The sequence below is a fragment of the Phascolarctos cinereus genome, unplaced genomic scaffold (genome assembly GCF_003287225.1).
Source record: "Phascolarctos cinereus isolate Bilbo 61053 unplaced genomic scaffold, phaCin_HiC Scaffold_2;HRSCAF=192, whole genome shotgun sequence".
NCBI classification, from domain to species: domain Eukaryota; kingdom Metazoa; phylum Chordata; class Mammalia; order Diprotodontia; family Phascolarctidae; genus Phascolarctos; species Phascolarctos cinereus.
The window spans coordinates 231,650,265-231,663,564 of NW_027555625.1; the positions used below are offsets into that span (position 1 = coordinate 231,650,265).

The following is a 13,300-nucleotide window of genomic DNA, read 5'->3' on the forward strand; positions in this document are numbered from 1 at the left end:
CTACACAGGAGCAAGCTTCTTAGGGCTGATTAAAATCTCCTGATTGACCCAGAAAAGAAAATGCAAATACCCTACCCTAGGACAGATCATCCCACTAACAATGTCAGACATCTAGGTGGAAAGAGTACAGAACCTGGAGTTTGGAAGACCAGAGTTCAAATCCTGCCTCAGACACAGCTGTGTGGCCCTGAGCAAATTCCCTTAGCCTCTCTCAACCTCAACTTCCCCATTTATAAAGTGGAGACAACAGGCTGTTGTGAGGATCAGATGAAACAACATACATAAAGCATTACATAAAATGCTATTTTTCTGTTTTTATTATTATAAAGCCCCCAAATATAAGAATTCTTCTTGTTAGTCAACCCTAAATCAGCTAGTTCCCCTTCTCTCTCCTAACCTCCCCAAATGAAAAAAGGAAAACCAAAATCCTAGTGGCAAACATGCAAAACAAACTGGCTGTATGCATTAAAAAAATGCTTCTCATTCTGCGCCTTGAATCTGTTGATTCTCTAGAAGAAACTTTTGAAGACCATTTTGTTCAATTCCTCTCATTTTTCAGAAAACAGAATGCAGACCCAGAGAAAGGAACTTTCCCAAGATGATACCTGTCCGTCAGTGGCAACACCAGGGCTAGGAAAAGAGTCTCCAGCCTTCCAGTTCAGGTTTCTTTCCACTACAGCAGGCTGCCTCTGTAGTCAGCAAACGGCCCACCTCTCTCATGGACTTCCATCTTGCCCCTGACTAGGAAGCAGCCTGATTCTAGTACTGTCCCCATGCAGATCAGTGCCCGCTTCATAATAAGCACTAAAATGTATGGCGACTGTACTAGTCAGGTGTACTTCTCACTCCATCTTAATTGTGTTCTGGATGCCGTGGTACCAGCTCCAACAACAGGAGACAGGATGAATGTTGTGTGGACTGCACAATGGAGACAAAACTGGTTTCAGGGACCCCAAAGAGCAGAGTGAGATGGAAATCTGCAAAGAAAATGATACTAGACAAACAGCCAGAGCTGAACAGAAAGTGATGACACCAAAGTCTCATTCTTGAATATGTATTTTTTTACTGAAAAAATCATTCATAAATTAATAACATACAAAAATGTACAAACACATGAGTAAATAAGATAATGACAAAGGACTACTTTTGTGAAAAGTGTGTGGTCTGCTGTTTTTTTTTTAAAACATCTTTATAGTTCAGTGCAAAAATGTACCCCTGGCACCTCTTAAAAACATAAAGGACAAGTTCAAAAATCCTAGTGATGGACAAAAGTGACCTACATTTTGATGCCATATGAAATGTGACTACAGATAAGCCACATTTGGAGCTCTTGCTCAGCTGCAATCAGTGGAAGAACCTTTGGCAAGGATTCTAAACCAACTCAGAACCAAATAGTTTTTAGCCAATTGAATCCCCATATAAATCTGTAATGGGGCAAAGCTTAGGTAGGTTGGGGTAGAGAAGTGACTTCCATTTTTCATCTATCCCCTCCTCTCCAGTCTCCTGAAAGAGGGGCTCAGCATTGACCAGGTAGAATTCCAGCTGCCAAAACCTCTATGAGATGGTGTTGGTTGGCTATCTGCATTTTTAAAATGAGCCTTTCTTTTACACCATTAACAAAACATGCATTTGCCTGTATGTTTTTGTTTGTTTGTTTTTAACAATCACATTCATTCTTACTAACATTTGACTTATGGGATAAACGACTAAACAGTGCAACATTAAGAGATTCCACCTTTACAAAAAGGAAAAGAAAGAAATCCGTGACTGCAAATGAATACAAGTGATTCTGTTTTATGCAATGAAACGGACCTTTTCAGGTTGTGTTTCAATCTTTTCCTTCAACCCCTCCCCTCAATCAGGTGAAACTTTTGGGCCAGTGCTATCTTTCCCAGATGATAAATATTCTCAAAAAAGAGCTTTGTTACTAAAGAAATTAGTTTAAAATCTTGGCATATACACATACATCACCCACCACACAGAGGATATTTAAGTTAAAAAGCTGAAGAGCAAATCAATCCAAAATATCCTGACCATCACATCAGATACAGTGCTTACACTTCCAATCCTAAAAAGGGAGAAGTAGAGTCAAACTGAAAGGGGTCTTTGAATTTCTTGAGGGGGAGGGGTGGAAGGGAAGGGAACAAAATCAAATCTTTATTGCTATATGCTCTACGAACAAAAATCCTGTGTATAACGTTCCCTCATAAAGTTGTTGTAAAGCACGTGTGTTCAAAATACTTTTAAAAAACATGACAACTTACCAGCTTTGTCAAGAACAGTTTCCTGCACTCTCATACGAGCTGATAAGTATGACAAGCTATAATACCACATTTTCTAGATACCAATTGAGTCCCCAAGAGACAAAGAAACAAAAACAACCAAACTTGGCCAATCACACCCACAGCCCACAGGTGTGGGGATCATCTGTCCATGGAACCAAACACATGCAACAATGGAAAAAAAGAATTCCCACATACATACATACATACATACATACATACATACATACATACATACTTAGGTAAACCATGAAAGCTATGGAAATAGAAAGCAAACTAAGGCAAATGAAGAAAAAGGAAAACATGAAGTACTCTTCAGAGAGGATTCCCAATCACAATATATAAATATACTTTATGTTAAAAAAAATAATAAATCTGATGCTTTCCAGAACAGACATTTTGGGAGATTCTTTTCAGGTCCTATAGAAATCAGTGAGTCGTACACAAAGAACATTTAAGCAGCATCAACCAAAATGCAATTTGGAATCAGGTCTCAAAAAACAGGAGATATGAAGAGAGTACTTTCATTCTCATACTGTAAAAGCTTTCTCTGACTGTTGGTCAATATCCTCCTTTTAGCTGTGCTTTGTTCACTCACATATCTGTGTCATCCACTCCCTGGCTGAATTTTAAAGACTTCAAATCTTTGTTAATGATAAAATAACCAAAGCAACTCTTCTGAAAAGAAAAAAGAGCAAAGTGAAGAGGAACCACTGAAGCCACTGGTAATTTAGGAATAAATTTGGATGACTAGTTGATTTCTGGAGACCCCAAATTCCCTGATAGAGCAAATATGGGGAATTGGGTCAAAGAGAGTCTGGGGCACGTGCACAAGTTTTTGTGAGGAATCTGGCTCTGGGCAGGCACAGTCATGTTTCACACCCTCCAGGGGCGGGAGAAGTGATTAAGAAAAAGGGGCCAGAATAAGAGTCAACATCAAAAGTCAGGGCCTGGAAGGGGAAACAGAGGAGACATCAGCTACAAAAGATATGAAACAGACAAATCAGATATTTTGTTCCTTTTCGAAATGTCTCCCCAAAGAGCCAGAATTTCAGTGATAAAAGATACACTGCAACTACATTGAAACTAAGCCTGGCACCTGTCAACTAAATAAGTGACTGAATATGTAAACTCTCTTCTTGAATCTGAGTCAACAGTAAAATTAAATTAAAAAAAAAGAAGCAATTTACATGGCTTATTTACACTTTCGCTTCTTCAAGAAGCGATAGTTATATATCTCTATGTACCCTCCCCCCCCAAGTAATTAAAAAACAAAACAAAAACACCACAAATGTAGCAGGATGGATGAGGAGTGGTTCATTTGCTCTTCCATAAAGGCAGCTGCCCTTGTAGTGGGATTGGTTCTTCACCTCCAAAAGCAAAGAAGATGAAGATGTCATTCAGAAGAACAAGCTCCGTGGCAGGACGTCGGCCATGTCTGGTCACAGTTCTGGTCCTGGAGACTGTGGCTGAGACAGGACACAGGGACTGGAGAGGTGGAGAGGAGAGCAGCAGGACAGACCGCCATCATTGGAAAAGAGAAAGCAAGTCCTGATGAGTGAGGCTCCCAAACTTGCTACACAATCAAACTGGGCCTGGAGAGCGAAGACATTTTGTGCGTGCATTTGCAATAGTATTCTTCAAACCCTGTGATCCTTCATTAGCCCATGTATTCCTGTTCTCTTCCCGTGCAGATTCACAAAATATCTCACCAGGTTGTCTTGGTGATGGGTAAAGCAAACCTATCTTCTCTCCTCTTAATATTCATTCACCTGAGCCAGCTCTGGTGTCAAGTTTACAGTTATATTTTTATACAAGGCGTCATATGTGATGTTTGCAAAGTAGTTCAAGTTATTGAGACCATCCAGAGCTTGTCTTTCCTTTGACTTCCTCAGTAACGCATACCTGTTCAAGGACAAAACACCAACATGCTCAGCTCTAGAGTTAGGTCTGATACCTCTCTCTACATATGCATATGTCACTGCAGAAGGGGAATGGAGAAGACAGTAGAACATGTAACAGAAGACTCAGGAAAGGGATACAAATGAGGGCACCATTTCAGTTTGTTTTGGGAAAGTACCTGAGGTACATTAGAGGTTGACTTGCCCAGGCTGATACAACTAGTAAGAGAGAGAATTTGAACCATGAATCATATGATTCATGCGTTTCCAGCAGCCATCTACTTAAAAAAATGCAGGTAGAATTAGAGCATTGTGGGGCAGCTGTCATCAAACAGATCTTAGATGCAGAAGTGAATTGAGGCCCTTAGAGTTGGATAGTATTGAGGATAGCTTTGTGATGAACAAAGAAATTACACTAACCTCCCTAGAAACTGCACTTCTCCTCGATGGTGGTGAGGGATAGATTTATACTTCCCAGTGTCACCTTCTGGCCGGCTCACTGAGTAGCCTGCATTCTGTACTCTGAAAGACAAAGAGGACTGGATTTTAGATTACAATAGAGATTTTGGAGAGAATGTGGAAAGAGAGGATAGAAAAGAAAGAGGGAGAGGAAGAGGGGAAGAGACACAAAGAAAGAGAAGAGAGAGCTTTTAACAGAGTTCAAATCATAGTTAAGTGGATAAAAAAGTCCCACTGCCTATTTCAACTTTGACCAATTCAAGGTTTAAGGTTCTGTAAATCCCAAAGAAACTCAAAATCCCTGGCACTAAACTTTAATTCATGGTTAAAGACCACTCATCAGCATGAAAGGAACAATAATGCATATCTATAATAAGTAACACAGCACATCTCATCCTTGATGTATTGATTAGGCTAACACAAAGATTTCCCAATGATTTTTATGACATCCAGCTCCCAGCCAGAGGCCATGCCTCCAGAACTCCCTAGAGAGTGACTGGTCTTTCCCCTTTGGGTGTCTATTTCTAAGGATCTTGGTAACATGAAGACTTTTACTCTTTTGCTGGGATGAATCAATCAACATTTATGGCATTGCACAGTTTCCTAGGATTTAGAGTTGGAAGGGACCTCTTAATCTTAGATGATAAACTTCCCTGGCCTGAGTCAGCCTGATTCGGAGTTGCAGAATCAAACATAAACAGCCATTCACACACTCACAAGATAAATGATCTAGCAGATAACACTAGCAGCTTATGTTTATATGGGGTTTTACAATTTACAAAGTGAATTCCTAATAGTCCTTTGAGCTAATTAACAAGTTTATTAATAAGCTTAACATGAATTACTCATTTTACAAGTAAGGAAGAGGTAGTGTGACACAGGGGATATAGTTCTGAGTTGCAGACAGGAAGACCTGGGTTCAAATTCTCTCTCTTAATAGTTCTATCAGCCTGGGCAAGTTAACCTCCAATATACCTCAGGTACTTTCCCAAGAAAGATCTGCAAGGCTATTGCTTTGTGTTTTCACTTTAGAGAGCTCCCTAAGCTAATGAAATAATATATTTATTTGTATACAGATAAGGAAACCAAGCTTAGAGAGATTAAATGACTTGCCCAGGGATATATACAGAAAGGAATAAAAAAATTAAAGCCAGTATTTGAACCCAGGTCTCTTGATGTCCAGCATTCTCTTCACACCACACTGTCTCCTCTGGGTCATTAGGTATAATGTAAGGATGCTTAAGGTAAACATTTAATCTTCTCTGGAATAGCCATCTGAGCTGATTTATATAAAGCCCTAGATTGCCACAAAAGCTTACTGTCTATGAATAAGTTCATCTTATGAAATAAATGTTTTTCATTTTACATCTCTCATGCATTTTCCATATAGCATTCTATATTACAGATATCTATGTTTAGGTCCACACTGTGAGCTCCATGAGGGCAGGTACATTATTTACACTTTATACTTCTCCCAGTACTGAGAGCAAGAGAAATAAAAGCAGGTGTCTAATGATATACATTTGCTACTTTTTGGTAAAAACAAAATATTTCCAAAGCTTGTATCCAAAGAGGTAAATAATCATTTAGCCAGAGACAGGGAGCTAGGCTTCAAGGACCATATAACTGAACAAGATAGGGATCTTTGACAGTCACCAAAAAAACAATACCTGTTCCAGAGGTCATCATCTTCTCCTCCCCAGCCCCAGAATGCATTAGGAAAGCCATTAATTTTCTGAAACTGCTCTACTGTTAAGCCGCTTACTCCACCAAAAAACTCATTATAAGGAAGCCTAAAAGAGAAATCATATCATTAATCATATGCATTTTTATTTAATCAGTTACTTTTTTCCAGAGCAGGAATGTTCTCAGGTATCCCTCTGGTTCTAACTACAACAATATTTCTTGGGCTGTGCTCTCTTGAGCTACATAGTGAGGGGCCATGTCAATTTTTCTCTTATGCCACCTGTTACCTCCTTTCTTCCCCTGAACTTTTCCTATTAAACTAAGAGAAAGTTTGATGCCATGTGGTTACTGTTGACCCTAGGTTTCTTCCCCAATCCTGCCCCACAGCCAGTAACCAAGTTCCTAGTGATCCCATCTCCACAATACTGTTCATACTTATTCTCTCTCTTCTCCATTCTCAATGCCGCTGCCACCACTCTAACCTAAGCTCTCATTACCACCTGCCTAGATTATTGCAAAAGCCTCCAAATGTATCATCCTACTTCCAAACCATCCCTCACACTGCTGCCAACAGGGTCATCACTCCACTGCTCAAAAACCTCTCACCTCTAGAGTAAAGTAAAAGGGCCTTTCTTGGCATTCAAAAGCTTCTATAATAAAAGCACCAGCCTTATTTTCATATAACTACCTCAAAAGCACTCTACATGCCAGCCAAATCAGACTACTCTCTTTTCCTGTGAATATATCCTACACCCTCTGCTCACACTGTTCCCGTGTTTAGAATGCCCTCTCCACGTATCTTAAATTCCATCCTTTGAAGACTGACTCAAATGCCAACTCCTTCATGAAACCTTTTCTCATCCTCCACTGGTAACAACCTTTAGCCTTGGACCTAACAAATAATGTGGTCTTTCTAATGCATTTTCTATGTGTTGTTGTATGTTACAGTCATATGTATTTGTGCCTAACTGTGACCTCCATTAGGGCAGGAATCAGATCCGAATTATCATTTGTGGAATTCTCCCCTCCCTTCACTGCTAAAGCACAGTAGGTGTATTTAAACGGATACTCACAGATACATATATTTATCCAGCTTGGTTGCAAAGTGCCTTGGCATTTGCCCACATCCATAATAGTTACGATCATTTTCTGGTATATGATCCACATCGTGAAAAATCAAACAATCCCAATTCAAGTCTCTCATCGCTTCACGAAAGCCAACATTAAAAAGCATGGCACGATTGAAGGGCTGAGTACCAGCCTGCGAAATAAAGTTTTAGTTTTCAGTAGACTCTCAAAACACACACTGCTGCCTCAGTTTTGCACAAGGAAAAGCATGCCACAGCATAAGGTCTGGCTCTGGTCTTGTTGCTCCCCAACTTATTCACTGGGTCACCTAGGACAAGTCACTTGACTTAAGTTTCTCAATTTTCTAAGGCACAAATTAAGGATAACAGTACCTGTTCTACCTACCTCACAAGTCTACTGCAAAAATCAAATGATGTGATGGGCAAATATTTTGAAAAGTACAGAATACTATACAAATATAAATTACAACTATTATTTATGCTCCACGTGGGTCCTGCTTCCACTTTATCCCCTAATTATCATATGGCACTTAGCATTCATTCTCTTCAGGATAAGTCTAATGGGGGAGGATGGATATAAGAGGGCAGAGTACACTACAAATGGCAGCCCTGCAAGAGTTTGCTTCATCCTTTTTCACAAGAAAACCTGTGAATGTCATCAATAAAAATGGTAAGTTTTATGCCTCAACAGCACAGAGACAGAGCCTTAACTGAATAGGGGAAGGCAGTTTTAATTAATAAATGGTTAATAGCGAAGGCATGAATTTCCTTCTGACTGCTTCTTTCTTCAAGATGTCTCTAATGTTAGCACCACCCATTATGAGTCGGGGAGCAAAAATGCAGAGCCAGGGTAGGTTGAGGTCACTTTGCCATTAAACAGACTGACCTGAAACTCAGCTGAGTAACATCTGAACAAGGAAAATATGTACAAGGAAGCAGGAGGTTTCCTAGTCCCAGGGAACCTCCTTTTGGGACCAACCTGGGGGTCACTGAGTATGTTTTATGGAAGACAGAGGGGAGCTGTCCTCATTTATATCTCTGCTTAGTCAAGTAAGTGTTTATCTGAACCCCCAGGCTCCCAGTGGTTTATTATTACATAGACCTTGAACATCTCCTAAGATACATGCAAACCTTTCATTCCATTTACAGATTCCAGAACACTAAATTACTTTAGAGATGTTGTCTAAAGGCTTCATTTTACAGATGAAGAAAAATGAGGCCCAGAATGAAGAGACTTAAACAAAGGTCCCAAAGCTACATCTAGAACCAGCTGACCTGGCTCTGAGCACACTCCCATCATCTTAAAGCAGCTCCCAGAAATATGTATTTAGACACACAGTCCTTAGCCCAAACATCACACAAGGAGCCTTTGTTCCTGGGTCATAGTTTCATGATGCTAGGCAAACTAGGCAAACAAGGCATCTGTCTCCTACTCAGAGATTTACAATCACCAACGAGCAACAGAAACCAGTTAGAGCCATGGAAGTCCTTGCTTCCCCCAGCACTCCTGCGACTGTTCACTGGTAAGGCTCAGGTTCTCTTGCGTCTTCACCTGGGGGAAGAGAGTGGCACAGTCCACTGACAAAAGCAGAACCCACTTACTTGTTCAATAACATAGAATGCAAACTGCAAACGCTGGCGTTGTAACATAGGAATCAAGTGGCGGAAAAGAACAGGCAGATGCTCATAACGGTTTCGGAATGGAATAAGGATTGCCACCTGTAAAGAGACCAAGATAGGATCCCACACAGTTAATCCACAACTCATTTGCCAGCTCTGCTTAGAAAAAGGGTGGGAATCAGTGACCTGCCCATAGTAGGCTTAACTCAGTTCAAACACTTACAAAGGGTCTCCTCCACACTTGGTGCTAGAGATATGAAAGTGGAAATAAAACAAGTTCCTGACTCTATAAAGCTGATAAACTTTAAAAAAAAAAAAGATGGGCGGGGGGGTGGAGAGAAGGAATTACAGGTATACAAATAAGTATGATGCAAAGTGCATGGTGACAAGCATAAACATCCAAAGTGTTTTATAAAATATAAAGGAGAAAGAAAGGCTAATTTTTTTTGTTTTGTTTTTGGTGAGGCAATTGGGGTTAAGTGATTTGCCCAGGGTCACACAGCTAGTATGTATCAAGTGTCTGAGGCCACATTTGATCTCAGGTCCTCCTGACTCCAGGGCCTGTGCTCTATCCACTGCACCACCTAGCTGTCCAGAAAGGCTAATTTTTATCTGCTGAAAGGCAAGGGGAAATTGGCCTAGGTATAAAGGGAGGATCCAAGGTATTTTATAAAATTTATGGCAGAAGGGAAAGGATAATTTTTATCTGGTGAAATGCAGGAGAAAGAAGAGAAAAAGAGGTAATAATCCCTGAGATAAGGACTTGAACCTTTTCTAGACTTTTAAGTAAATTTCAATACTGGTAAATCAGCTCTAGACCTTAAACTGGTTTCACTCAGTTTGATATAACCCAGCTTAGTACAATCTTGTCCTTTAAGTTTCTAGGACTCTCCACCGGCCATTTCTTTGTCTAGGTTGAAACAATATACTAATTTTTCTCTGGCACCTGTCTTGCAACCTATGACTAGGACTGGAACACAGAGTCCCACTGACAATTATCCTTTTTAAAAATGATGGGGAAAAAAATCCCAAAATTTTAGTGCAAAGTCACCAAACAAATTTCTGTTTGTGAACAAGACACATCCACTTACTGTTCTTCAGACTACCTATAGCTTTCCCATTACTAGTATCCTGTTTGAAAGAAGCGATCATCATAACACTTCCTGAATCTCTGGGAAGAAGCCAAAAGACTACTGAGCTTAGGGCATAAGGTCTATTACCTTATAATAAGGTCTATTATATAAGGTATATTACCCTATGACCATAAGGTAATGTCTTCATAGGAATCCTGATACTTGTCTTACACCAAAAGTGAGGCAAAGTCTAAGTAAGTCAAATTTCTTTGTGACCAAGGTCACTGGTCAAAAACTCCTTGCCCTAGAACTAACTATCCTAACAAAACCACTAAATGTTTGTTCCTGATCATTTGCAATTAAGTGAATTAACAAAAGTAGTTGTAGTTTGGTGTGGCAGGAAGTGTTGGACTTGGGAAAACTGAGTTCAAAATCCATCTCTGACATGTATCAACCGTGTGAACATCTCTGAGTCAGTTTCTTTACCTAAAAAATGGGGATAATAATACTCAGTACCTACTTCAAATGGTTATTGCAAGGAAAATATAACTTTAAAGCACCAAGAAATGAGAAATGTATTACTACTATCAGGAGTACTCATAATATAAGTGAGTCCCCTGGACTGGTTTACCTTCTGGTAAACTGGACTCTAGTTTACCTTCCAACGAGGCATGCAATCACTGGGCTTCCAATGACCTCCAAGTTTGATGGTAGAGTCTCTAGAGAAGAATTCGTGGATGTCATCCATTCTGATTTCACTCATGTTTATATCTACCGGGCCCTCTGAATATAGAAAAAGAAAAAACTGAGAATCCAGAAAATCCACATACTAGTTTGCTACTCTGCAGAGGTCCAAAAGTTTTCCAATAGCTTAGAAAGTGCTGGAAATCCCATCCTCTCATTTTCAGCTCATCATGTGTCAGCTTAACCTCTGGCTACATCTCCCACAGGGTCATGACTGAGACAAACGAATGCAGCAGCTGAAAATGATTGCTCAGTTCTCTTTTTCCTACAACCAGGCAACCAACTTTTCTCATTCATGGAGAATTGCTAGGAACCCGACACAGAATCATCCAATTAAGACTATCAGCTCAAAAGGTAGTGAGAAATAAAACAGTACTCTTAACAGTTGAAACAAAAGTCCTGCCTATCTAATGAAGACAAAGTTATACTCCAAAAGAAAGTGTAGGTGCAGAGTTTCTGGTGTCATGCTCCAGTGAGTCCTGAGCTCAAGGCACCAAGACTCACATCTGGGCTCACTATATTAGTTTTTTCTGTGAAAAAGCAGGGTTATCTGGCAAACGGGAAGAAGAATGAAGACTACAATATGATTCTAGCACTTAAGCTGGCTATGAAATCATGAATCTCCCCACTGTGGAAAATGTGGTTGGGGATGGTGCTTCTGCACATCACTTAATCAGGGGTTAAACCCTATGACAGCTTTGGAGTCAGTTTAAACGGGGAGGGAATGCAAAAGTGCAGTCTAGGGGCTAGGTGGAAGCTGAATAAGGGAAGCCATAAATTAGCACAAGAAAACACTGTTGGTAGGTGAATAGACCAATAGGGGGAAAACCAGTTCTGAGGTGAGGTATAGATTAACATCAAAAGGAGTGTTCCTAAGTATGGGCCAGGGTCCCTGAATTGTAGAGAGTGGAAGATGTAATTAGACGTGGAGACTCACGTGGTAAAATTAGGTACTTTGGATAGGCTGTGACCTCTATAATACCCAGCCAAAGGGGAAACAGGGGAAAGAAATTCGAATGGAGAATAGGGAATAAAAAGGTGTGCATCTGTTGACACATGTGCTTTCACATGCATACTCTCACACATGTGGGGTTCCCAAGTCGTTAATAAAGCTTCTTCCTGATTCAACAATGGCTTTATAGAATTCATGATATAAATAATACCACCAACCCCCCCCCCCCCCGTTGGTGCACCTCCCCCCCGCCAAAAATAAGAAACAACCCAACCTAATACCCTGCCTAGAAGAAAGGAATAACCTGGTGGTTGACACAGGTGTGGAGTCCAGTGAATGACACTTGTGAGGCTTAGGCTGAAAATAATTAAGATGGCAAACAAATTCTGGTAGCAGTTTTTAGACAAAACTGCCTAGCCTCTTTGTTTTACTCACCTGGACAAGCCACAAAAGGGACAAATCCCAAAAATCAAAAGGGAATATCCTGAAACCTCATGTGTATCCATGCTGAAAGGCTAAAAAGCGCATTCAAATAATGCTTTACCTAAGTCTCTATCCCTAATAATGCCAAGATCATAAACACCCACACTTTGCTTAACCACCCATATAAATCTTCCACTACAGGGCAATGCTTCATTATGGCAGAGAAGTAAATCTTGATTTTTCAGAGGCATAGTGTAGGCTCTGGCAGTTTCAACCAAAGTAGAAAGGCTTAGAGTAAGCCTATGAAAGGTTAATCATCATTCAGGCAGTCATCATGAGATTTCTTTTCTAACCCAAGTAACTCATGTAACCATCTACTAAGGCCCAAAAAAAACCCAAAACCAAAACACCAATTTACTATTTCATCTTTTTCAGTACTTCCACCTAGACTGTGCTCTGCCAGCATAACCCTGAATAATCCTGAATAATCTAGAGACACCTTCATGCCATAAAGACTTTAGAGAAGGAATTTTATATGAGGAGCTTTGGAGGATGGAGAGCTTAAAACCTAGGGAACAATATGTACAATAACTAAAACATGTAAATGAAAACAATACTAACAGCTACATATAGATTAAATATCATGAACAATCTTGGTTCTGGGATTCATCAGGAAATGTACTTTCATTCTATCAGAAAGAGAGGGGACAAGTGCAGATCATCATAACATCTGTCAGTCACTCAATCAATTGGTTTTGCTCAACCACTTTTCTTTGCTACAACAGAGCGTTCTATAGACATAAGTGGGTATTGGGAATTAACTGTGATGTAAAAAAAAAAAAAGGAATTGATATGACTTTTTTTTCCCAAGAAGTTTGTTTAAAGAAATCAAGTGTAAGGAAGACTATCACTTGCAGAAGCAAGGAAGATGAGACGGGGCATTACTCACTCATAGAAGGGAGTCTTTCAGGGCAGGTATGGTTTGCAAAATATGTAAAGTCTTCAGGAAGAAAAGTTGTGGTTTGCAGGAAGGTTTCACTATGATTCAAGTCAAGAGGATAATCTGTGGGGG

General features: G+C 40.0%; 1 protein-coding gene across 4 annotated transcripts in view; it reads right to left on the minus strand.

The window, feature by feature from the left end:
- Nucleotides 1-1,040: 1,040 nt before the first annotated feature.
- B4GALT5 (beta-1,4-galactosyltransferase 5) overlaps nt 1,041-13,300 on the minus strand; it is a 109,386-nt gene continuing 97,126 nt past the window's right edge. For all 4 annotated transcript variants that reach the window (XM_078149870.1, XM_020984188.2, XM_078149869.1 and 1 more), the window contains 7 exons: nt 13,178-13,291; nt 10,768-10,892; nt 9,019-9,135; nt 7,402-7,589; nt 6,313-6,435; nt 4,604-4,705; nt 1,041-4,187 (listed from right to left, as the gene is read on the minus strand). In XM_078149870.1, the coding sequence (XP_078005996.1) occupies nt 4,040-4,187; nt 4,604-4,705; nt 6,313-6,435; nt 7,402-7,589; nt 9,019-9,135; nt 10,768-10,892; nt 13,178-13,291 (917 nt within the window). In that variant the 3' untranslated portion in view covers nt 1,041-4,039. The remainder of the gene's footprint in view (nt 4,188-4,603; nt 4,706-6,312; nt 6,436-7,401; nt 7,590-9,018; nt 9,136-10,767; nt 10,893-13,177; nt 13,292-13,300) is intronic.